The 27,308-nt window shown below is 41.1% G+C and overlaps 1 protein-coding gene across 2 annotated transcripts in view; it reads right to left on the bottom strand.

Annotated features, from left to right (window-relative positions):
* Positions 1–27,308, bottom strand: part of stxbp5a (syntaxin binding protein 5a (tomosyn)) — a 98,454-nt gene that overhangs the window by 58,280 nt on the left and 12,866 nt on the right. For both annotated transcript variants that reach the window (XM_078275083.1, XM_078275082.1), the window contains exons 3-4: positions 5,000–5,081; positions 3,638–3,738 (exon numbers count right to left, since the gene is read on the bottom strand). In XM_078275083.1, the coding sequence (XP_078131209.1) occupies positions 3,638–3,738; positions 5,000–5,081 (183 nt within the window). The remainder of the gene's footprint in view (positions 1–3,637; positions 3,739–4,999; positions 5,082–27,308) is intronic.

Here is a 27,308-nt window from a genome sequence, read left to right as displayed (position 1 = left end):
TTACATTTTGCCTACTGTAATGTGAAACCAGTGAAGCAAACATATCATCTTTAGCACTTCAAAGGGGAATTTTGAAACATGTATCTTACATTGTTTGGTCTTGGACTAAGTGATCGTTTCAATTACTTTACTGAAAGAATTGTACTATATGTTTAGTGACTTAACAAATGTACTTGTTGTATTTCACCAGAAACTTAGTGGTTGAAATATTGATCTTGTAGTGAAAGATGTTTACAAACCAAATGAAAGAAGAATCAGTTGCTTTGAATGCAAGATTTAATGATTTACAAGTATGATCAGTTAGTAGTCTTTCAGGTAGTCTTTTACTTAGAGTTTTAAAACACTGCACCATACTACTGATAATAGTATCATTGCGACAAAAAAAAAAAAGAAGCCTTGATCCAAGCAACAACAGTGTGCACCCCTTTTATAAAAAATAAACAAAGCAGAGATAGATTTGGAGACTTTAGAGCCAGAAGAGATCTTAAAAGCTTCTCAGGGTGTAAGACACTTGGCTAAACCGTGTGATAGGAAAGTTGAAATATGATGGACTCAACGAAACCCTGATGGTCCCATTAACTTTGGAGGCTGCTCATTTGGAGCTGCTATTTAAATAATAGCTATGGAGGACTTCAGAGTTGTGTATTAGTTTACAGAAAGGGAAAATGTGTGCTGTTCTACAAAAATTTGATACCAATGTAGGATACAATTACCTTTTATACATAGAAATACCATTGACAAGCTGCAGGGCTAAAGGATAAGCAAATGTTCTATTACGCAGCATCAAAGCAACCATTTTATCACATGTACTTCCTGGATGAGCACATCCCTGCTACTGTACTTTGACTGCTTATTCTGTCTATATGACACATCCGTTGTGTGCTATGGGCGTCAACTGATGCAATGATTTGCGACGTCACAGAGCGATTGGTATGCTGTGAGACAACAAAGCCTGTAGGTGAAATCGTCAGTTGCAGAACAGCAGACTGATGTCTAATGCTCAGATTAAGACTGTCTCACTCATGAGGCTGAGAAGAACTGTATTTGCATTTTCTCCTCCAAACTTTCATATCTTACACATTATGTATGGATGAGGACTGAAAGCAAGCATTCGTCCTCTTGTCTCATATGACTTTGAAGTTTGAGATGCAGTAACTCCGCTCCTTCCTGCTGCGGTTTCTTGAGGTTGTTGCGTTGGATCGCGGTATTTACTAAATGTCAGAAGCGGTCAAGCACGTCCGCAAGAACACAACGCGCCCTAAAAGCCGCTGCCGGCCACTGTCAATCACATCAGCGGCGTCTCAGATCATTGGCTCTGACATTTAACCCATTCACCACTTTTAACTGAGACAGATCTCTAGCCAATGATATGATTGGCTCTGATGGGTAATCACTGCATCTGCATTTGGAGGAGACAGTGGACAGCAACTTTATTGAGGTGAGGTTTATTGACTTAAATTATAATAAAACATTTGCAAATGAAAAAATCTGATTTTTTTTTTATGCAATGCTTTTTTGCTTGTCAGCCAAATACCAGTTATTGGATATTGGATTGTCCTTGATGTAGCACCAAGGAGAGTTTTGAAAATGGTCCCTGGTGCCAACTCAGGGTATATACAGAAATCCTGGAGTTAAATTCAATACCTTTTAAAACCATTTTTAATACCTTCTCAATATTTTTTAAAACCAACACGCCATTGAGTTGCAGGTTTATACAGCAACACATTTCTAACCATTAAACAGAGTTTGAGATTTATAAAACTACACCATCTTGGCCAATAGAACAATGCAGATAGGGAAAGTCAACAGAAGAGATTGAGACATCACACACATATTGCATTTATTCCACCTTTAGAATAAAGTTAATAGATGAAATAAAATGATAAATTAAAGCAGTTCAAACAAACAAGCATTCACTGATGCCATTATAACTACTTCAAACTAAGTGAACCTTCCTCTGTATGTACAGACACCTTATGCACAAATGAGTACACATGGAAAATATTCCATGAGGCAAATGAAATACAAGAAAACAGTAGTGCTGGAGCTATCGATTATTTTAGTAATCGAGTATTCAACCGATTATTTCATTGATTAATCGGATAAGTAATACTTTTGCGTTACAGTAAACAGCAATAGCAAATATATAAAAGAGAGGTTTCCTTCTTTCGAAAAAGCAACCTTTTTTATTACCTACATTTCATACAATAACATGGATATGTGCTAATATTTTTAAGCAAGGGCCGCATGGGCCACCAAGCCCCTTATTCTGTTGGCAAAAGTACATTTTTGATGGTCCAAATGTAAATCTTTTTCACCCCCTTCCCCTTCTTGCCTCTGGCTCTTTGCACTGGATATGCAAAAGAGCTGTTCACTAAGCCCAGGTAAATGTGACTGTACAAAGCTTACAGCAGGGCTATTCAACTACACTGTTCAGAGGGACACATTTTAAGAAGGCTAATATACTGAGTGAGGAGAAAGAATAAAGAATGCAGACATCACCGGCATGGTCCAGTGACGTCATTCACGTGCATATTAAGTGGCCATGCTCCAGGGGGGAGGGGCTGGTTTGTCTCATCAGCAAAAGTTTACAGAAATTTCAAGATTAGTAGCAAACTAATAAACAGTTAGATTACAAACTGGAAGCTTTCGTTTTAGCTTGTTTGTAAAACATTGCTATTTGCAGAGTAGCATGCTGTAGGCTAGTTGTGTAAAACAGCGCGTTGGACGAGAGCAGCAGACTAGTTAGTTAGTCTACCTTGTCTCGGGTTCGTTCCGTGGAATGGATGAGTAGCCTACACTGGATGTTTTCTACAGAGATGATGTAGCAGCATGTTTGCAGGGGATTGAAATGTGAAATGTTTTGGATTCACTTACACAGTCTATTCATCAACCCCTGGTATAAACACGTGCAATTACACTTTTTTTGAAAGAAGGATAGCAGGAAATTAAGGGGTAGAAAGAGGGGGGATGACATGCAACAAGAGTTCCTGGACTCAAATCTTTGTCTGATGAAAGTACACTGTATATCTCATGATTATCGAACTAATCTGAACCTCAGAAGTTTTAATTTGGCACACCAGCCGCCATCTCAAAATAGGTGTGTTTGTGCATTTGTGTACATGTGCAAGTGTGTGCCTTGGTGTATAATAATTGCTTGTGTGTGTTTATGTTTATGCTCTGTTTGTGTGTCCGTGTATGCATGCAGGCATGCGTGCGTGCGTGTAACAACCTGCTGGTGTAAACCTTCAGGTGTTTGGGTAGGTTCACACCTGTGCCACAGCGATGGGAAAGCCTCAAAGGCAGAGTAAGTGACCCAAATAATGAGTGTTTAGTTAGAGACCAACAGAGAAGGGAGAGAGAGAGAGAGAGCATGAGAGAGACACCTTCTATGCCCTGTGCAGAGTTTTGCAAGCGTGCAGACACACTTGCCAAATGAAATGCCGTCTGTTTGCATTCAGTATGACAGACAGTGAAAACTAACAGTTCACACAGGCAGCAAACTGTGACACTGCCCCTGCTCAGAAAGACACAGTTCATGTTGCACCAGAGAAAGTGTGAGGGCCTAACTGAGAAGGAAAAGAAGGAAAGCAGAAGGTCTTTCTCATCATTTGCAGTGTTTGTGTGTCCCTCTTACCTCTCTCTGCTGAACTTGAGGGAGTGGAGGATGGCTGGTCTCTTCTGCCTCAGGTTCCACAGGTGGACACTGTCATCAGCCAGAGCACTCACCAGCGCTCCCTGTCACAAAAGAGTTACATTTTACATTCAAAGATATCACAGGTATCATCATTGACATACATGTAGGTTATAACTGCAGCATTGTCCAGAAACATATCTACAGACTGCACATGCTCTCACATGATGCATGAGTCAGACTGCCTTCCCTGAAAACTGACTTTAAATCAGGCAGCTTTCTCCCAGGTAACCATGATGACTCATAAGATGTATATAAGTGTATGTGCATGTGTAGGCGGCACTAAAAATCGTCTCCATCTCTCTGAGGGTTTGTTTAAAATGCTGACTCATAGTCACACAGACGCTGACCCACACGCAGCAAACACACACGACTCAGTATGAAATACTGCATTTCTCATAAAATTGAAGTAAATCAAACTCATGTTTCTTTTTCATATGATTCAGAAAGTGCTGTAGATATTCAATATTCATAAGATGGGTCCAGCCTGTCAATTGACACGTGACAAAATGCTTAAGAAAATGAAATGAAAAAGAAAATGCTTTCCCTGTGGCCTGTTTTACATGACATATAGATAGAACTGCCTATTTTAGCTGAGCAATTGCCTTATAAGAGTTGTGGGTTGATTCGCATCTGAGATTGTCTGTGATTCAAAAAGAGGACAAATAACTGTAAGTCAAACAACATCATCCCCATGCAATGTCTATCAACAGAGGCTGTTTATGAATCTCTGGTGAGAATCAACTGACAATACTGCTGCTAATAAAATTCAACAAAGTTCTTGCGCACCAAGAAGTGTTGACAGTTTAAAATACTCAATGCTATGAACACTGTAGTACACAGTACTCAAAAAGTATTGAGGATTACCAGCATTACCCAGCCCCACTGGGGACTTCAGTCAAATGACTCTTGGTACAGTATCATACAAGGAAAAAAAACTGCTCACTGCCATAAAACATGGAAAGACAGGAGGGAGATAAGGAAGAAAAGGGATGTGAGTTATTTTCACGATACCAATATGATCATTATCAAACATCCTTCCCTACACAGTAAACAGTAGGAACTACTTTTTTGAACATTTTAAGGGATGAAATGCGATTACCAGGGATGGGTATTTATGAATCTGCCCATATGTTTTATTAAATGAAATGAAATACAGCACAGTGAACTTTTTCCGATAACACTATTAACCACAGAGTTACCTGTCTTTGGCTTTGTAAGACAGCGCTGGAGTACAGATGCCTCACTGGAGTCATACGCAGTTTGCTGACTCCAAATGTGTCTCTTGTGTTTTTTGTGACCTACCTCATTGATGAGAAACTGTAGATGGATGACGGCTGCTCCACTCTCATGCTGACAGTAACACTCCACGCCTGGACGACCAAACCTGAAAGGTTCTCTGTCAAGGAACTTACAGTACCACCAACGGGATGTTTCACCAAACTGCTTGTTTTTGTTTGTGTAGGCAGCCCAGTATGCACTGAATATACATGAGGCAGCCCAGGACAACAGCTTCAGCATTTGAAGGTCATTTGCTCCTCACTACACCTGATTCAAAAGTCATGACATCTGCTACCTGGTTACCTGCTAGGAAGGAAAATGGAACATCCACAGTGACATTTGAATGGTCTACCAACAGAGCTTGAACATATTCATCACCTACAACAAGATTGCAGGATTTCACCCTTTCTGACACCTCACATTCCTGTGAATTACATTCCTTTGTCATAGAATAAAAGGCACTTAAGAGCCACTTACAGTACCTAACACTATATGTAATTCAGGTGTTTATAATGACTTGGAATTGCTGAACCACGTCGATGACTGCAGTTATACAGAAGTAGTAGTATGTTAGAGGGCTTGCGAGGCATATAGACATAGTGGAAACAAAACGGGAACATTGGCAGTGCCACTGCTGCAGTGAAGGAAGGAAACTGTACTGTGGAGGGGGAGAAAATGGAAGGAGGGGGATCATTCAGATATTTAAATATATAGAAAATGAATCAGCAGAGAAGAGGTGGATATTAGATATTATGTGAGCACACAGAAAATAATAGCAGAGAGAGGATACAGTTAAACAGAGATTGGCAACTCTGATAAAAGCTCCGGAGGAGAGAGAAAACATGCAGAGAGGGGCAGAAGGGTGGAGGCTGGGGAAAAAAAAGAGAGATGAGGGGAAGGGACTGACAGAGAATAAGTGGCTTCTCTCCCTGAGGAGAGTGAATGGGTGAGCTTACTGATTATATCCATTCATTCTTCCCATGACTCGAAGGACTAAGGTGGGGGGTGGCAATTTTTCATACTGGGGGCACATAGAGATGTAACACCCTGGGGACAACGCTATTGTTCATCTGTGTGTGTGTGTGTGTGTGTGTGTGTGTGTGTGTGTGTGTGTGTACTATAAATTGCCTGCAGAGGTTTCCAGCTAAAACAGAGTTTGACCACCGCGCAGTGACTTATGAATACAGATTAATCAAACATTACAAGAGTATCTTTCATGCATCCACATAGAAAATAGTGAGAATGAAAATATATATATATTTGAATATCAGCAGAATAAGCTGCATCACGTTGGCAATGGTAGCAACAGCAACAACAGAACAAGCAAAGCCATAACAATCTAATTCAAACACCAATAATCAAGTCCTCCTCTCCACATGGTGAAAACTGCACCTTCAGCCCCTAGACAGGCACTGGTGTAATTTATTAGGCTGTAATGCATGTAATCATTCCTGAGGTGTGTTGTGACCATCCCAATAAATAAATCCACCATATCAACGAGCCAGCACCACACACCTTGTTTCTCCTCAGCTAAAACCCCAGCAACTCTTCCTTTGCATTTTTTATCCTTTGGTTTGAATACACAATAAGGGGTTTATGAGTAAACACACACACTATATGTATTTTCATCCCTTCTTTTTCACGGTTTGCATCATTTGGTCCAATTTATTAAAGGTGCTCTAAGTGATGTGACGCGTTTTTTAGGCTACAACATTTTTCGTCACATACAGCAAACATCTCCTCACTATCCGCTAGCTGCCTGTCCCCTGAACACACTGTAAAAAAATGCAGTCTCTGTAGACAGCCCAGGCTCCACAAACAGCAACAAAAACAAAGTGCACCAACCTGCCCCACGAACCATAACAAACAGCCTTCCAGCGTTCCAGCCAATAACCGACAAGAAGGAGCTGGTTGAGCCATCACTACAGCAGCGTTAGCACGGAAGCTACTTCCACAATGCATATTCATGACTCAACCAGCTCCTTCTTGTCGGTTATTGGCTGGAACACTGTTTGTTATGGTTCGTTGTGCAGGTTGGCGCGGTTTGTTTTTGTTGCCGTTTGTGGAGCCTGGGCTGTCTACAGAGACCGCGTTTTTTTACAGTGTGTTCAGGGGACAGGCAGCTAGCGGATAGTGAGATGTTTACTGTATGTGACAAAAAATGTTGTAGCCTAAAAAAATGTGTCACATCACTTAGAGAACCTTTAATCTCCATTTTACATTACATGTCATTTAGCTGAAGATTTGCTTGGTCAAGGACACATTGGTTGATGTACCACAGTGGGATTCGAACCCAGATCTCCCACACCAAAGGTATGTGTCATATCTACTGCGCCATCACCACTGGCTACTATGTCAGTTATAGTTATGTTTGACCACAAGGTATCAGTGTGATTCAGTAGCATTTGTACTGCCTGAAAACGTCAATGATGATCCGAATCTTCCCCTATACAACATCTGACATCTAGCTTAGCCTTTAAAATCTTAAAACTTCTTATGTTCACCAGCCACCTCTCTGTTAACCCTCGAACCCTTAAGTTCTGTCTCACTCCACTTCTGAAAGTAATGGAGGTGTAACCTTCGCTTAAACAAACACTACATGGGATCTATAGGAAGCAAAGCTTGTAGTCTGTCTTCACTTATACATAAATGGGATAAAGTTCACTCATTGGTCTTAAAATGTTTATGAAAAAGGACGCAACCCTGTACCAAATTTTTAACTATGTATCATAATAACACTTTAACCAGTCTTAATTTATGAAAGGTGTAATCCAAATAAAGTTGTATCCTGGAAACCAATGTGTGTATGTACATCAAATGTACGTATCTTCCATTTCTTAAGTGATTGAAGAAATAAACTGCAACTAGAAAGTTCTACAGCAAGAACATCAAGAGGATGTGCATTCTTCATGTAGCCTGCAGCTTCCTGTTTGGGTTCTGTACAGCAAAAACGCAACAGTCAGTGTGTGTATGCCTTGCGTGTTAACACAGTGACCAAAACAGATGGGTCAATGATGCCTGAACACATCAAACCAAGTCGATCACTTGACAATAACAGTGTGAATGGATGGTCGATAACATTGGATTTGAGAAACAGGAGAGAGGAAAGAAAGCTTATTCAATATCACTGAGTAACTGCTTTGAAGACAGAGGGATAGAGTGAGAAATAAAAGGTATAGGTATTATTTGCATTTCTTTCTCCATACTCAAGTTTGTCCTGTAGTGGCATTTGTAATAGTAACAAAATGTCTATAAGTATTTGTTAAACATAAGAAGTGAAATATGTACAGTGACAGAAGGTCACTGCGGCACTGGACATTTAAAGTTTAGAGCTTCATACACTGCAGGAAATTAAAACATGAAAAGTACTCTGACTATGAGAGAGAAGCAAAAAAGCTCATCAGCACACACTGTCACACCCAGTGGATGAGGACAGAGGACCCTAATGCTCTCTCCGCTTGACCTATATGGCTGCGATTCTCGAGGATACTGCTGCTGGCTAAACTGTCACAGACTTGGGAAAGGCACGCTGATGTCCATGTAGGCCAAAATGTGCAAGTAAGGGAGAGCAAGCTAGCTTAGATCAGCTCATTTAATGAGGATTGTGATGTGGTATGCCTAAAAGCTTTAATTTTCAGCTTTGGCTTTTAATTGTTTCCGAGCTCAGACGGGCAAAAGTGATGAAGAGAAAGTGGCGCCTCTGCTATTGTGGTTTGCCAAATCATACAATAGTCTACCATAACGCCTGATGAATTTTTCAATTGGCACTAAATATAAATATCACGACTCAAAACCATCCCATCTGTCTAGTAGACAATACGACCTCTGTATATAGTTTGGGTTTGTGTTGAGGAAGTTGTTGAGCATCCTGTTTGTGTAACATTCATACATGCAACAGTGCCTGTGCAGTCAGGATAGTTTGTGATCCGTGACAATATAGTCGGTCTCACTCAAAATGACTTAATTGAAAACTCTTTCCTTATGTTTCCTGGCAACCAAATCTTCCATGGCCTCAGAAAGAGAGAGGGAAGGATTTAAGGTTGTGCTTTTGAAACTACTCACATTGCCTTCTCTCTGAAGACAGGCAGCCATCCCGCAAGCACATTATCATGAAACGCACATACGTGTTGACACAGAGGAAATCATAAAAACACCCTGCAACATAAAGTCAAACCTTCAAAGAAGGAAAAGTGGATTTTATTTATGTTTCAAGTGAATGTTGCCACAAAAATTATCATAGAAATGCAGCAGGCCGCAACAAGCTATTGAGTCCAATTGGAAAAGACTTCGGATCAGTGTATAAAGAGGTGTGCAAAGAATGAATTTCACCACAAGCAACATAGTTGTGGTAGACTCAGGTTCTGCATTCTTCTCTTTACATTTACATGCATTGACTAAGAGACACTAGTTCTTGCAGAATAACTTACACTTTACATAAGGAGGCTGTTAAGCTCATGTGTACCTTAGTAAAACATGTCTAAATGCTTTAAAGAATGTTATTTGATTACAATGTGTGTGTTTACACCCACTTGTTTTTATACACATTTCAATTTGTGCATAAAACAACCTCAGTGGAAATGCTGGAAATACGAGAGAGAAAAAGAGTTAAAATACTACAAACGTTTTTTTGAGCTTGCCTAAGTTGAAGTAGTTGGTATCGATAAAAAGAAAATACTAGGAAGTGCAGTGGAAATCGACTTAGCGAATAAACCATGACATACATGAAGCATGGGACTTAAACATCACACAAGCCAAAAATAATGATGTCATTTTATTGCGGCCTCTTCTTACTTGGCATTAGGTTAATGTCACCAACTGTTTATCTCAATGCCGCAATCTCCTAGACTGACAAGGAACAAGAAACTCACCATTGGCAGGGCTCAATCCAAGGGGCGGGATAAATGGTTGTCTTTCAAATTCCCTCTGCACGCAATAGGATAGCGCTACAACCAACCAGAGCAACACTAGTTGATAGATTAAACTTTTGCCGTATCCGGTCGGCAAAACTCAGAAAACATCTTCCTTTTCTAAGAATGACTTCAGTGCCGTTCTTTGTTCTTTTCTCAAAGAAAAGCTTAACTCCAAGTCTTCCAGAGTCGCGGCCAAACCCGATTCGAAAGGCTGCTGTTCGAAAGCAGCAGCAGCCATCTTCTTTGTTTTCAAGTAGTAGGGAATTCATGCGGAACCGTCGTAACTCTGCCGTCATTATGTTAAGCCCGCCCACCGACTCTATACACAATGTGATTGGCCTGACTAGAATTTGGTTTTTTTCAGCTCGCAAGCCAACGGAGAGTTGCTAGACTGACCCTGGCTGCAAATTACATTTGCTGCTGCTAGGGTGCGTCTAGATTTCTAGGCTAGCAATCTCCTAATATATCTCCTAAAATTTGGATTTGGCCCCTATATTAAACTATTTAGGACAACAAATGTCTCTTGAAAATTACATTTATTTGTGGCTGTCAACTGCCGACTACTGAGTAGTAGCCAGTAGGAAGGGTTATCTAAGCAGTAAACAGCAATTGAGTGAAACTGACTATCCAAGTTAATACTGTATAGAAACGTTTTACAATAATGAATAAATGGCACACACATAACGAATTATTTAACAATTTTTAGTTAAATAATATTTCTAAAGGTTAATGATTTGCAATAGTTTTATGATGAACCAGTAAATTGTTTGTTAATCATTTGCCAAATGATTAGCTCATCAATGACTCAAATTAGCTCAAAAAAAATAAAACATGATTATAAAGTGTGACCATAAAAACGACTGCTCCATCTTAAAAGTAATACACTCTGTTATTCATTTGAATGCTCTTTCTGCTGCTCTCAATATGTGATGGTAATTCAATCTTTACCCAGTGCATGAAAGCTTTTACATTTGTTTGTGTAAACCTCTAACACTGGGTAGCTATTTACCACTGTTTGGTCAAAATGTGTTTCCTATAGAATAAATGTTTCCTCTGGCGGTGTGTCTTTGCCTTGATTTCATGCCAGGGAGGGAAATAACATGAATTCCATTTCTGTGGGTTGTTTTCACATCACACGCTATAATAACCATTTACAAAATCTTTCACAGGATTAAAGAAAAAAAGACAGTATGAGACTCAGGGAGCCTTTAATGAACATAATCATACTTTTTATATGATCCTTGAACCAAATGGAAGAGGCATTAGCCTGCATGTTATCAACTAAATGCATGTTACCCACAATATTTCCGGGGGAAAACATATTGATAGATTATTTTCACATTGTTATGTTGTTATAAAGAGGTAGCAGTGTTTGTTTGGAACAAAAATAGTAAGATGGAATGAGATTAGAAATTACTGGTCACACTGTGATAGACAAGTAATATCGAACCGCTGAACAAAATTTTCCATTCAAGTCCTCTGAGCACTACAAATGCCAGCAAAATAAAAATAAAAAAATCTGTGCATGACCTTTCCTGAATCTTAAAATGACACGCATCTCTCTATAGAAAAATGCCTAGACATCTCTGTTGCCATGGTCAAATTCTTTCCATTATTTTAACAAACATGACCCAAAGTAACTCTGAAGTGCCTCGACTCCATCCACACGGGACAGGCTCAGTAGAAAATGTGTCTCAATGGCTGACAAGAGCATTCCTCATTCCATTCTTACCAAGCGAGGTCTCTATCTTGCTCTGCATCCCTCTTACCACACTGCACCAATGCTAAAGTCGACGGACTGACCGCAGGCAGCGATGGGAGCAAGACAAGAAGACAGGAAAAGAGAGGAAGACAGAGAGCAAGAGCAGAAAGTGGGTCAGCTTCACGTCATGTCAAGCTTGATGAAAGTCAAAGTTGACTGAAAGTCAAAGTTGACTGATAATTCCCATTTATGGTATATTGCTCCTCTATTTATTTTTGTCAAAGCCACAGGCAACTTTCCTGACTAATAAAGGTGAGTCACTGGGCATCTGGCAAAGCAAAGTTTTCATAGAGGGAATTGGCTGGGTACAGTGGGAAACAGACTGCAGGTTTTATGAAACCACATTATCCAGGAATAGAGTTGATCCTGATAAGTGTAATTGAATAGGGATGAGCCTGTATTTCACATGAGAGAAGGGTTGGCTCACTGCTCGTCTGCTTTCTTCAAACATAGCATGCTTCTGTATATTTGTCTGAGAGGAATAAATAGAAAAAAATGAAGGAGAGGATGCAGCTCTAAATGAGAATAGAAAGCTCCAGAGAGATAAGAACGAGAAGGAGGGTGGACAAAGAAGATAGGCACGTTTTAACATTAGCCAGAGCGATGAAAAATGATAGGCAAGATAAAGAAACGGATGTGGGGAAGGGGAAACAGTAAAACAGAGATGACATCACAGAGGAGGAGACACAGAAAAGAGAGGTGATTAATGGAGGATAAGAGAAGAAGGAATAATAAGGAATAAGGGAGAGGCACTGAGAGAAAGCACCAGAAAGAGCAAGCCTGGGAGCGCTGAGTTGCTATGACGTTGGGCCTGAAGTGACGTCAAAGCTAGCCACTCATACATCACCCTGCCGAGAGGGAGGCGGGACCACGGGGCACAGGCTGCTCTGCACCGGACCCAGAGACAGCCATGAGGCGCTGGAAGCTGGGCGGCAGAAAACAGAAGGGACAGAAGGGAGGCAATGCAAAAATAATAGTCAAAGGAAGACAGAGAGAAAGAAAACGAAATGAGGACAGGAGCAAGACAGGGGAAAACCAGAATGCCTTTACAACAAAAAACAGAGGAAACAATACAGTAATAAGCCTCGAGAAACAACAATCGTGCAAAGACCCCCAGCGCAACCACAAAGGACTCAGCTCAGCTGCTTGTGCACATTACTCAGTTCCCATTTGGACGTGATATCCTACAAATCATCCATAATTCTGCAACCCATCTTGACCTTAACCTGCCTAAAAGCTCCCATGTCACCCATCTCCTGGTCTCCCGCTGGCTGCTTGCAGCTGTTTACATCAGATTAAAAGGCTGCTGAGGGGAACTGCATCTCCATTCCTTCAGGCCACAATCTCTCCCTGCACTGTGGCTGGCACTCTGCCATTACCAGGCACTTGGCTCTACCTTCCTGAAGTCAGCCTTTTTGTCACTCCACCCTGACTTGGCACATTTGTGGTTTTTTTAAATTCTTTTTTCAATAATAGCTTTTTGAAGTGCATAATTTAAAGGGATAATTATGTTTTAAAAACTTTTTAATACATGTGTTAATTAAAAGATTATTGTTTTGACACATTGCAGCTTCCATACAGCCTTATAGGTTTAGCCACAAAACATTTGTTTAGAAATGTACTGCATCAGATCAACAAGGCTCTATATTTTTTATGCCTTTACAGCATTGGAGAAATGAAAGCATATCCTGTGTGTCCAGCAGGGACCTCTCTTTACAATGCTGACATGGTTTTCTTGGTTTACATGGTATGGAAGACATGCTCTGGACAAATAGGGCAGGGCATTTTTTGCGCTAAGCAGCACACCGGTCAGTGAAATTTGAAAACGTCTCAACTTGAGAAAAAATGTCCTTTAAACAGGTTTTCAGCTGTCGCTTAGCAACAGCAGGAACAATGACAAGCATCCTACCAAGGTGCTGGTGCACATTGTAAGTTTAAAAAGCGCAGGTCTACCCTCTGACTTTTAGAGATTTACACATTGTAGCTCTAAATGGGCCCCTAAGACTTATTTGTGTTAATTTGTTTTCATGTCCCCTCCCTCTGCCACAGCATTCAGATAGCACCAAATCCATCAATGACAGAGATGAGCGCGAGCAAGCCATGAGATTCAGGCTCCCTCATATGAAAAAAAAAGTAAAGTATTGTCATGCAATCATACTGAAACGCAAGCAAATAGCTCACAAATGCAATCCTGAGGCACCGACACATAGCTACACACCAAGGAAAAACCAAGAGTTGAGCAAACTGGTGATTCATTTGTTTAACACAGTCCTTGTATAAATAATCTCTCCTGACACATTTGATTTATTATGCAGGCAAACAATTAAACTGCGATGGGGCCACTGAGTATTTGTCGCTGCCTCAGCTTCCACACACTCACCTTGGGAAGCACTGCGACACACACATCTATTGTAGCCCCTGTCTCTTACATTCATCTCTATGACATTCTTGACAATGGCCATTTGCTGAGGTGCACAGTTCAACATTGCAGTAATCCAAAATACAAAATAACAAATGAGACCTGTTCTTAGAGTTTGCAGGTAGAAGGCTGATTAGGGGGCGGGAAAATGCTGCATAAATGAAGATTGCACTGGCAGGTTCAATGTGCAGGTTCAAAATCGTAGCAACAGGAGCATGCATGGTCTTAATGACACCGCACAGTGCAAGATATACATATTACACAGATAACTTTTAACTTGAATATATATTTGGATTAGTTTACTGCAGAAGAAATATTAAACGAAATATCCACCATCCTCTTGAGCTCTTATAGTCTCCCTTACTGATCTGTGAAGATTGCAGTGACCTATGATGTAACACAAAGGGTGGCCAGTTGTACAAAAAACCACAGCTCTATTAAGACATATTGCCTATAAATTAGTTTGGGCCCGAGCCAGTACAGGCAAGGCAGGCACAGCGGTGATGCGCAATAAAACTTGTAACCCCCCCGCCTCCACATACAGTACGGATAATGTGGATTGTTGGTGTCTGGAGCATGGCCAGTTCTGCCCAATAGTGGGGTGTTAATAACCCAGTACATCATCTATTTTTAGCAAGACAACTCAGCACTGAGTTACTGTGCAACAACTGAGAGGCAAATACCTGAGAGATAAGACAGAGGGAGAGAGAGGAAAAATGAACAGAATAAAAGCAGGGAAAGAGGTTTGGATATTCCCTGGATGTAGAGATTGAAGGCGGTAAAGAGGAAGGGAGGGTGTGAGAGAAGAAGGAGCGAGGATGAGCTAGAAGGGATGTGGGAAGGAGTAAAGGGGTAAGAACTATGGGGCAACAAATGTTGAGTCAGCAGAACAGCTGGTGGTCAAACCCTCCTTCAAAAGCATGCATAGCATAGGAGAGAAAATGAGAAATGTATGGGGGGGGATGAAATAGAACGGAACGGGAGGATGAAAGAGAGTGTGACAGAAGAAAGAGAAGGAAACTCACCAGAGAGGGAGAGATACTGTATGAATAAAAAAAGAGAAATACAAGAATATTCAGTTTGTATGACAAACCTGATCATCTTGGATGGGACAGACGTGATTTTTAACTATGCTTTGCTATTGCTACTGTCAAACTGTTTAATAGTCTCATTTACAGTGTGTGACAAACAGCGGCTTAACAGAAATCACAAGTTCTGCTGTTGTTAAAGGATTATGTTCCAACAGGCGACGAAGTTAAACAATGTCTCCGCAAGTGACAAGTGGCTGCAATTACTGCTTAAAAGTGACTTTAGTGTTGTTGTGGTCTGTTCTGAACCGATTCTGAACATACATTGCTACTTCTAAATTATGTTTTTCACAGGAAACAATTCTAGTGGAGATTACCTATTTGCCTTTGGGTGAGTACAGTTCACACTGGTTATGTTTTAGTCATTGTTATGTGCATATCTCAAATAGCGCACATAATAAGCTGGGTACAAGGCAACTATGTATTAAACATGAGTTCTGGCCTGTGGACAAGTGCAAGGACACTGACTCTATCTGCTGATAACACCCTAGCGGTCTGAGCCCCACTTGGCCAATTACAGCATGACCTGTGCTAGAAGCAGAGGCTCTCAACTCACTTTACAGTCTACATTAGATCTGCCCTCTGTGATTTTCAACCTTTAATGTAGTTTTAATCTTAGCTACAATACCCGGTGACTCTTACAGCTATGAACCACCAAGTCCATGACGTTTTTTGTTTTTTCTAAATCAGATTTTGTGGTCGTTATTTAGCCTAAAACAGAAAATTCTGCCATGTTTGGTCAGTCTGGTTTGGTCAAGATGGACAAAATATAGCCTATGACGTAAATTACATTGCAACATAAAATTGTATGTAAATTGGCCAAAGACACAGCTAAGTGGAAGAGACCGTCACGTGTCAACAGTGGTCAGCCATGCGACCAAGCAGGACCATAACAGCACGTTGCGGCTATCCACTGCTGTGAGCCTGTGGCGTGGCTATAGCGGACCAACCCTGTCTAATGGAAAAACCCTATAAGTGTCTGTCTGTGTGTGTGAGTACCATTCAGACCGGAGAGGAAAGAACTTCACAAGTTGGCAACACAACAAAACACATTGGTACTGTGCTGCAAACCATCACAGAAATCATGTATCACTTTGCAAAGGCGAGTCAGTAAATCCAGTCTATCTCCTCTGCCGCATGTTCACCTGCTGGCCTCAGATTAAATCCCACCTGAACTATTGTGTTCAGTCTTTTTCTACTTTCCAATGTTCTTCATCCATCATCTGTCAAGAATAAGAACTAAACTTAACTTGGGATTTTAAACTACTGTACTGGCACTACTGTAGTATTGGCAACCAGGTATTTCCTGTGTTTAGCTGTTTAATGTTAAACTAGCTTTGACTGATTTTCTGGCAACTTGGAGGCTGGAAACTGGAAACAAGCTGTGAAAACAACACAGAGATTATCACCTTTTAACTTGATGGAGATAACTTGTTCGCAAATAGTGGCTTACTAAACATACAGCATACACAGAGCAACATTGGCATTCATTTGGAGTCGTGTTTCTGGCCACTTGACAACTGTAAATTCAAGACTCAGTTTTGGTCTCCATCAACTCTTGAGATAAATATATGGCTCTGTAGCTATTAAATGCTCCACTATCAGGGTGCGATTTGCAATGGGGTATGCGTAGGATTTCCCCCTTGCTGGTCTATATATCCCTGCCTCTGCTGATTTGTTTTTATCCCCAGTTGGAACAAAATGTATCCCCCCTCAAAGGGATCAATGATACTACACCAATATACCATATATTATATACCTACAATAGAAGTAGCCTATTTTAAACTAAGTAAAGTGCTGTAATGTGAACAGTCTATAGTGCAATAGAACGATGAAATCCGTGTGGCAGTTGCTGGTTGTATTAAGCCGCTATACAGAGCTCCATCAGAGCTTCGTTTTACCAGTGGCAGTTGGTAGATGTGTTTAGCTGCCAATAGGTGACTGTGAGCCGGCTTCAGGCACCGCCAGATGACGGCCCTTTCAGGGGCCATGGTAGTAGAGTTTAGGCAGAAAAAGTGGGCGTCATGCAGCGATGACAGTTAAGTTTAGGCACCAAAATGACTAGTTAAGTTTAGGAAAAAGATCGTGGTTTGGATTAAAACGAAGGAGCGTTTCCTGGGGGAAAATATTTAGTTTTCGCCACGAAGTGAACTCCACTCTCCGGCTTGAAAGCGCTGTGTTTCATGTTGACATGTTATGCTATTTCATTTTGAGATTATTCTTTAAATACGTGTTTTGGCATGGCGGGCCGAGTGGCACTATATCCATGGTATTGAAAGGGGTATTTAATTCTTGCATGTTTTGTTGTGCATAATCAAAACCCACCCACACAATGATTTTCAAGGCAAGGCTTTTCATTTGTGTATGTACTTATACCTAATTTGTAAGGTAACAAGCAACATCTCTGATACAAATGAAACATGAACCGCCAGGTCTCTAAAGGGATACCTTGTAATTCCCTCGCACACACAGCTCATTCCTCTTTCTCGCCTCACACTGTTCTCATCGGATTGCACATATTGAACATGCCCGCTATGAAAACTATGTGTTCCAATCCGTAAACAGACTAGATAGTCCAAACAATGGGGTTTGTAATGCAGGTACAAAACCATCCCTGACATCTGATCAATTTAAGGACTGAGACTACAGACACCATAAGGATTATGGAGAGAAAAATGAGGAAGAGAAAACAAGTATAACAGTTTCAAAGACAAAACCCAAGTGGAAAGTTAAAATGACAAGGGGGAGAATAATTTCAGGAGGAACATGGTTTGGCTATATACAGAAAGAGAAGAGGAAGAAAAACAGGGAGGTGGGGAGGAAGACACAAGCAACTGCAGGACTAAAAGCCTGTGACTGGGTTTCCTCCTGTCTATGAATAATGGATGTGATGAATGTGAGCCAGCATATGTATTTAGATGGCTTTATGTATTACCCTCTCAAAGTGGTAAGAAGGAAAGTGTTTTATTAGAATATAACTTAATGCCAAATTAACCTTTAACACATTTACACTGTGAGATCATGAGTCTCTGTTTTAATACAAGCTCCAAAAGGCAATTAAATGCATCTGGACTGAGGACCATCAAACACTAATCTAATCTTAAATAGAAGCTTGCCAGGTACTATACTGTACATTGGCAGGTATATATGGTTAGATAATGAGAAACAGGAACATTAAAATGAATGTTACATCATTTACAAAGCTGAAAACATTTGACAAACCAACACAGCCATTAAGCCAGTCCCTGGAGCTCTCGTCACCACCTCAAAGCAATCAAAGTGTACTGTACTGTACTCTGTGTGTGTGTGTGTGTGTGTGTGTGTGTGTGTGTGTGTGTGTGTGTGTGTGTGTGTGTGTGTTCTGTTGTTCCCTGTTGTGTTTGGTGTCAGAAACGGTCACCTTCATTATTATCTCGTTTCTATTTCCATATTTGGAAAGTAAATGTCGAGGTTGCTCAAGCAACAGAGGAGGAGAGAGGCCATATGTTTTCTGACGCCAAAGAGTTGCTTTAGCTTTTCCAGACAGTATACGGTAACATGTGTAATACAATATAACTTCACCCATGGAGTGCAGACCCGGGATCAGGTCCATTTGGGAATGTGGTCATCTTCATCACGTTTCAGGGTTCAAGAAATGGAGCAAGTTGCAATGGAACTATTTATAGTAGTATTGTTTCACATTATGTCATAAAAATGTAATATTTGGATTAATGTTTAAAGGGGCCTAACTGTTGGCTGATAAGTCTGTTTCCTGAACCATTCCACTACAGCTGAAACACAACAATATTTATGGTATTCGTGTGTGTGTGTGTGTGTGTGTGTGTGTGTGTGTGTGTGTGTGTGTGTGTGTGTGTGTGTGTGTGTGTGTGTGTGTGTGTGAGTGAGTGTGTGTGTGTGTGTTCTGTTGTTCCCTCCTCTATCCTGACACAAACACACATGCACCCTCTGGCATTGATATCAAACAAATCTTTTCATAGGTAGGACCACGGGAGATTAGCCACCGTTGGCCTCTAATGCATTTCAATGTGCCAACCAATGCAGAGTCAGGCCTACTTTCAAGGACAGGTACCTGTGAGCTGCCAGCGCAGCAAGAGTCAGTATAATGCCAGCCGTGCAGTAACACTTGATTGGCTGTATATATACCTCAGTAACTGGTGTACGTGTAAGAGATCAGCTGTTAAACTACAAATCGGTGCACAGAAATGCGAGAAAGAGAATAGGATAGTCTTTCAAGAATTGGTCATGGTAGGATTAGTCTGATTTTGTGCCATCTTACTCAAACACTGGTTAAATAAAGGTTAAAAACCAAAACAAAAAACACAAGTGAGATGAATCATTAGTATAGTTAGGGAAGTCAGATGAAAGGTAACCTTGAGAGAGACTCACCTAGAAGAGGAAAACAGACACTAGAGCCAGAACAAAACATACCAGATTGCTGATTTCTGTATGCATCTTCTTAATGACACCATCATATTACAGAACTACAACACCATCATCGATAGATTTATTCAAACTGATGGATTGAGTTATCTATACAGCACTCCCTGCTGGCATGAATTCTGTTGTGTCTGCTTTTGGACTAATTAAACACACTGTTGGTACACTGTATGGTTGTCACTTTGCCAATAGCACGCCAGAGAAGGGCGTCTTGCCAAGTGTCATGCAGCATATAACATATAAATCGGAGTGCTGTCCTTTGCTCTTAGATTAATGCAAGACTGAAGGCCAAGTATACCCAGCACTAAACTGGAGGCTGCCAGAGAACTAGCATACACACACACACACACACACACACACACACACACACACACACACACACGCACTTTGTAAAGCATCTGCATTTTCTCTCTACTCTGATCTCTGACACACACATGCACACGAAGGACAGCTGGGTGGCATAAGCAAGAAGATGTCCTTCAACAGGAGGACAGAGGTTGAAGGCCCTGTGTTGGTGAGCATCTGCACTGCTGAAGTCCTTGAGCAAGATGCAATAAATGAATAAATGAAATATATTTGTCAAGTGTGAAGAACAAAAGACAAAAAGTGTTTGGCAGAACAAACATCATACTGATGATATGCTGTTGTTAGAGCCACACAAGTAATAGTAAAAATTAGGTTTGCATGATGGCACTACATGAAGGGTTAAGGGGTCATTAAGCTCAAGATGCTTTCCTCCCTTTGGTGCACAGAGCGCAAATTATGCTTTCAACTAAATAGCTGTGAGGGTCTGCATGACGTATATTTTATTAAGCCACTTGCAGACATGGGCATACATTTTTCAAAATACGTCTGCATGCAGCGCAACATTTAAGACTGTGCAGACAGGGGGCACCTGGGTAGTTCGCAGACTGATGCACCAACTGCGACATGTCCACCTACGTAGACACCCAACGTGTAAACAAATCTGTGAGCATGTCTGTTGTCCACCCTTCTGGTTATGTCCATTTTGGCGTATATCAGGGCCTTTATTCTGCATTGCAATTGTGATGGCAATCTAGCCTCGTCTTTTGATGTTTATATTACTCTTGTACAAGTAAACATTTTGGCCTGAGGAAAAGTCAAGGGGTCATGAAAAACATGAAGAATTATCCTCTAGTTAATGCATTAAAATCCAAACCCTGACCAAAAATTAATGGGTGTTTGGATGAATGTAAGCATATGAAAATTCATATTAATACTTTTAAAGGATGAAAAGACCCCTGACACACTTGTAAATTACTTTCTACAGAGATTAAAAACATAGCCTACTTTTCGCTGCATTAGTATTAGACACAGTACATCTTATTTAAATACAGCACATGCACAACTATAAAATACCAGATTAGCATGTCGTAATGATGGAAATTATTTCAACATGTCACTGGTTGCACACACACACGCACATGTGTATGCCGGAGTATGCCAGGGGAACAGACAGGGGCTGGATAGCAGAGAAACAGGGACTGTGGATTAATGCAGGTGATGAATTAGATTGGATTAAGTAATTCAGGAGTGCAGGAAGGAGGACCTTCTCTCTGAGTGATAGGACTAATAAAAAGAACACACATTCACACAGACAAACACACCACGCACTTGATTAAACAACAGCGCTTTGATGACTCACTAGTCCATCTGTGCAATATAAAAATGTGCGCCTATGACACACGCACAAACACCACCGTACTTACATGTTTGTGTGTTACTTTATTTCTGTAGTGCTAGGGATTATAACTGCCGAGTTGAGAAAGAAGAGAGAGAATGGGGAAGAGACAAGACACATCTCATCACACACCATATACAGGCCTTCAGAGGGATGGGTCTATAGTGAATGCATAGTGCAACAAAGGCAGTTACATAAGTCAAGAGGATTGTCCCTGCTTGTGAATGTTATTGTGTTTATATACATGTGTCATGCAGCGTGGAGGGCACACAGGACAGGATGTATTCCGTTTCATCACTGTGTGTCAGGCAAAGTGCCTATAGCGTGTGGAAGAGAGGAAAAAGAGCGAAGGAGTGAGAGCAAGAAAAAGAAAGAGCATCTTCCTCGCTCTGCTACTAATCCCCTCAGTCGCCCCTCCGCCTCTCTTCCTAGTACAATCTCTGTCATTTTCATCTCTATCGCCTCTCTGTCTGATCTCTCTCTCTCTTCTTATTTCCTCCTCCCTCATATTCCATCGCTTCTCCAGGGTGCCTGCTAGGTAGCCCAACCATGACGGCTGATATTCAGCACACACAAATGTATATTGTAACTACACCCCAGTTTGTGAGCTGTGCGTACACATGATAATGCAATAATAAGGCAATAATGTGACTTCTATGTGTTGTCACCTCACTGGTACTGTTCTTTGAAACCAGGACAACATAGGACTGTGTGTGTGTGTGTGTGTGTGTGTGTGTGTGTGTGTAAACAGAGGTATTTGCATCATCTGTCTTGTCCTCTCTTTCTAGAAATTTTCAATGTTAGCATCCCTCGAGAGGGGCGTAGTAGACATTTCCATGGGAGCAGTTTTATTTCTCCACCTCTGCCCTCAGAGAGAACAGGAAGGACAAGTCAAGTCAAATGTATTTATAAGGATGACTTTCTAAATAAATGCAATTGATCAAAGTACTGCAATTAAAGCTATTCAAATAACAAGCTGCTTTTTCAGTTGTGATTTTTGGTGAGCATTATACTGTAAAGTGTTCCTTATATTTTGCCCCATCCACATAATATTGCTCCTCAATGAGGTGGACAAAAATCGGTATCGACTCCGATACTGCCTAAAACGCTGGTATCAGTATCAGGAAGTACTGGAATTTATGCACCGATCCAATACCACGTAATAAAACCCTAAAGAAAATCTACGTTAAAGTAGTTTATTTATGTTCTTTTTCCGTTATAACTGATTGTCAAACTGGATAATAAAAGAAAGTTCTGGGGCGTTCATTGTTTGTGTTTGTTCGTGTTTCACAAAGAGTTTAACCTCAGCCAGACTGACAACAAAGATAGAAATCATATCACATCCATACAGGGATAGTAGTATACAGCTGTTAAAACATAATAAAATATATGACACACTGGTATCGGATCAGGTATCAGAATCGGTATTGGGAAGCAAAAAATGGTATCGGACCATCTCTAGACAAAAATACTGAAAATGCCTTTTTTTCACAATCAAAAAGTACAGACTCAAAGTGTAAGAACAAATGAACAACTGAACTAGAGTATTCCATTTAGCATTGCAATAACATTGTCGGACTAACAATTGACAGTTTAAAAATAAATATCAAAATTGATGCAGCAGAACCAGAGATATCATCTTTTTTATTCCACACATTATTCTCCGTAGTCAATACCTGGATGGTGCCTACATTACCCAAGATGCAACTTGACCACCAACAGTTTGGTCAGAGATCCAGATGTGTTATTCTAGTCATGGCTAATGTAGCCGCTAGCCTCAAACAGAGACAAGGAGCAGGCTACAGAGGTCTGGCAAGCTGACTCCTTTCTAGCTCCACACCCTAAGATTTTTATCATTTTCAAAATTGATGTCAAACTTTAAGTGACATCACTTGAGGCAATTTATCAGATTTCACAAAACGATGCAAAAAGATGCACACGAGCCATGGACGCATTAGTAGGGAGACCTCTGGAAATCTGAGCACCACAGGTCTTATTCAAAATGATTTAGGGTGTGTGTCTGAGTCCCAAAGCTGTCACATCACGTCAGTCTCCAAATCACTGTAAGCAAACAACATCATATACAAACACAAATGGAAATTGATGCTCATGTACAAATATATGCATATGCTGACAGAGGCACACGCACGCATGCACACACACACACACACACACACACACACACACACACACACACACCTCTTACCTGGTTCTTTTCCACATACTGGGGCTCAAGCTTCCTCATACACACAGAACGCACAAGTTATGTACAAACACCCATGAACACTCGCAAAGGACACACATACAGTAAATATACACACTCATAACACAGCCTGCTACAATGGTCTTAGCCATTAAAAATGCATGGCAATGCAGCAACAGTTTCTAAAAATGAGCACCAGAGGCCAGCTGCTGATTGGTGCAGAGAACTGCCTACCGAGAGTGAAGGTGAAATCTCTCCCACAATGTCATCTTAGTATAAGACAATAAAAAACACTCCAATAAAGCACACAGTATAGCCAATTACATTAAAGCCTTGCTTTATTGTCTGTGGTTTAACTGTCAGCAAATGGGTTAACAGTATGTGTTATCTCTCAAGATGCTAATATTGTCAGGTCTGCGGCAGTGCCAGCCAGGGTTAATGCGTTCACCGTTGTCCTCCCTCATCGTGTTATCAGCAATCATCGGCACCCGCTTCTAATGTGAAAGCAAAAGTGTTGCCAAGCACCAGACAGGAAGAGAAATCACGGCAATAGACCCCAATCGAGGCTTAATGGGGGCCGAGTGGCGTGGCTAGCTGAGACCTCTCACACTGCCTGTTCATCATTCACTCCCGCTGGTGTCTGGGAGATGGCAAGGGCTTCTGGATTATCAAACAAATTAGCTGCTTCATCACTGAAATAAAAGTTGTGATGCACAAGCTGCAAGGTTGTCCTTTCCTACACAGGCTGTCCTTATTATTATGTTATGGATCAAAGAAGTAAAAATGCATAAAGAAAGGATGCTTTTTATGTGGTTTGGTAGAGACAGGGGGAGATCTGCAGTGCTCCGTGTGCTGGGTAAAAAATAATGGGCGTCTCCCACCTCCTAGGGGTCTGACACTTCATCCTGCTCATAGAGCGGGCAAAAAAATCAACGTGTGGTGACTTCTGCTTGGACAGCGGTCTGATTACAAGTGGGTCAGGAGCCAATTGTTGCCCTTCCAATCTCTGTAAATCCTACCCACATAACAGTAGGGCTCTGAATCACAGAGCTGAATGGCTGCGACCACTTTGGCTCCCCTCCATATGCAGACACTCCTACAGTATACTCTATCTCCTTCTAATTTCTCTTCCTCCTCTTCACTTTTTTAAACTTAGATCCAACTTTGTCAGCCTACGGCGATTTCATCCCTCCACTCTTCCTGTTGCTTTTCCTCCTGTTTCTTGGCTACAGCTGCAGGAATTCAGGCCTGGTTGTGCTGCACTAAATGACAAACCAAGGACACATCTGTAGCACTTTTAGGTATTTGTATCTTTGCAGATTTGCACCATGTTGTGATATTTTAGACGTCTCCGGCATCACAGCGGACATCACTCCTGCTGAGTCTGCCAACTCCCACTCTGGATGATGCTAAAGCAAACAGACACAACGTACCATCTTTGTCTCTGGACAAACATACAGTAAGTTTAACTCCCTTCTTATTCTCCCCCATCCTCCCTCCCCCCTATACGTCCCCTCAAGTCCTGAGATGTCTGTCTCAGCCCTTTTGCCCCTCTCCAGCTATTCCCACATCTCACATCACAACATAATCCATATTCTGCTTCAATCAGACGGAAAAGCACAAACAGCCCCTCGGCCAGTCACGTTCCACACACAGACACACACATGTTGGACATTAAACACACTCATACTTAAACATACTGTAGGCCTATATCACACACACCAACAGGCCGAGAGCTGAGGAGGGGGGGGAGGCATGTGGCAGGGTATTAAAGCCTGAGTCATCATGTCACGCGACACGTGTGTCTTCCCTGCAGGTGCTCAGCATGACAGCATATGAAAGGGCAGCCTAGGAGCAACAGGTGGATAAATATCATCGCAGCTACCAGCAGGGCGGAAGACAACAAATGTCAAGATTTGCGTAGCTCTTATTGACAAGCAAATATGCTGCCAAATTCTGGGCAAAATCACAGTCTCAGCCGGCTAAAGTTAGTCCAGGACATTGGCTTTACTCAAGGAAAGCCCAATTCAAAATGTCATCTGTTTAGGCTGACAGCAGTGAGGCTTAAGTCACTGAGTGGATATTTAGAGCCCTCTCTCTTGAGCTGAGGATTTGTTTGTTTTTTTTCAGAAATTTGTTTGTGATGCCACTGTCAGCAAGAGGAGAAAGTACAGAAACACCACAGGCCCATGATGGGTTGTCAGTCGAGGGAGAAAAAATAAGGGCAGATCCCAAAGTGAGGCTGTGATCGCAATGACTTCAGCTGCATTTTCACTAACACACACACACACACACACACACACACACACACACACACACACACACACACACACACACACAGTCCTCAACAAGCGCTGTGGTTGAAGCTGCTTCAAGCATCGTGGTGTACCAGTTTGTTTACTGATACATCCAAGATTTCTCCCAAAAATCTAATTATATAACAATCTCGTAGGATTAATTATTGTTTCCTCTACAGCTAAGTGAATTTGGACAATTTCAAATTCACATTGTTTAAACCTGCAATAATCAGGCTGTGTGGGCAGCGGAAACAATCTGTTAATCCAACACTGACATATTAGCACTTTTTAAGTTGGTATGATGAACTCCACCAACTCCTGAAAGAAATATCTGGCTCTAAATGCTCCACTATGTTCATCGGCTAGTCGCTAAGTTTATCTGACTGCCGTTTAATGCTGGAAAGCTGGTTTTCAGAGGTGCCCGGTTCTGCTGAAAACATTGTGATGAGAGATTGAAGCAAAACAATGTTGTGGGCCAGAAAACCTAATCGAAAGTGTTAAAAGAAGCTATAAAGCTCCATAGAGCTGAGGGGAACTACAGAAGTGGGCGATAACCCTCTGTGGGTTCACCATAACGAGCAACTCTTTTCACACACAAGTAGCCATGCAATCCATGGGTAATGTTCATTATAGTAGCTTTTAAAAGTATTTAAATACCAAAAACCCAAACTGGTTTAAAGCTGTTTTTATATAAATCATAAATGAAAAATTAGACCAAATTGTAAAAAATGTCAGCAATGTTTGATTACTTGTAAAATGTTGTTTCAGAGGTCTTTCCACCTTGAGAAATATTTCTGTTAAGAGAACATAGCCATGACTGTGCCAAATATTTTCTTACGGTAATAATAAGCACATATGTTAGACTGGTGTACAAATGTTAATACTAGCTAACATTTAGCGTGCAACAAGGTGTATGTGCTGCAAGGAGGGCAGTCTTCTTCTCAGCTTGAGGGAATTTAGTGCAGTTAAAACAGTAGCAAGTGAAATATCTAGTTATTGTACAGTATGTATTCCATAATATGCCTATAAGCAACATTACCCACATGGCCACACTGCCTTTGTTAGCTCCAGCTGACAGAGACACTAATATTCTCCAGCTGGAGTTGGTTTAGTTGAGTATGTAGAAATTAGCCCTTTAGCAAAGAAGGTAAAAAAGCATGAAATAGAACAGTCACACTCAAATTGTGTAATACTACATCTGGGACTTTAGCTTTGAAAGAATAAAACTATAGAAAATGTGTGTGTCTGCCATAACAGATGGTTCACCTGGATGCACGTTTTGCTGGATATTACAGTAAGGTCTTTCTGAGGCTACTACACATAAATATAGAACCTTAGGCAAGGACACGCGTCTATTGTATGTATGCTGCTGAACTCACATACAGCTCTGTCTATGTCTGCAGGAGCCTTGGCACACACATACACCCACATCTCTGCACACATAAACATGGTGACAGGCAATTCCTCAAGGTCTGGTACCTCGGGAACCTCTCTGTCTTTCCTCCTGTGTGTGTG

The sequence above is a fragment of the Sander vitreus genome, chromosome 18 (genome assembly GCF_031162955.1).
Source record: "Sander vitreus isolate 19-12246 chromosome 18, sanVit1, whole genome shotgun sequence".
Lineage (NCBI taxonomy): Eukaryota > Metazoa > Chordata > Actinopteri > Perciformes > Percidae > Sander > Sander vitreus.
This window is presented reverse-complemented; position numbering and strand designations above follow the sequence as displayed.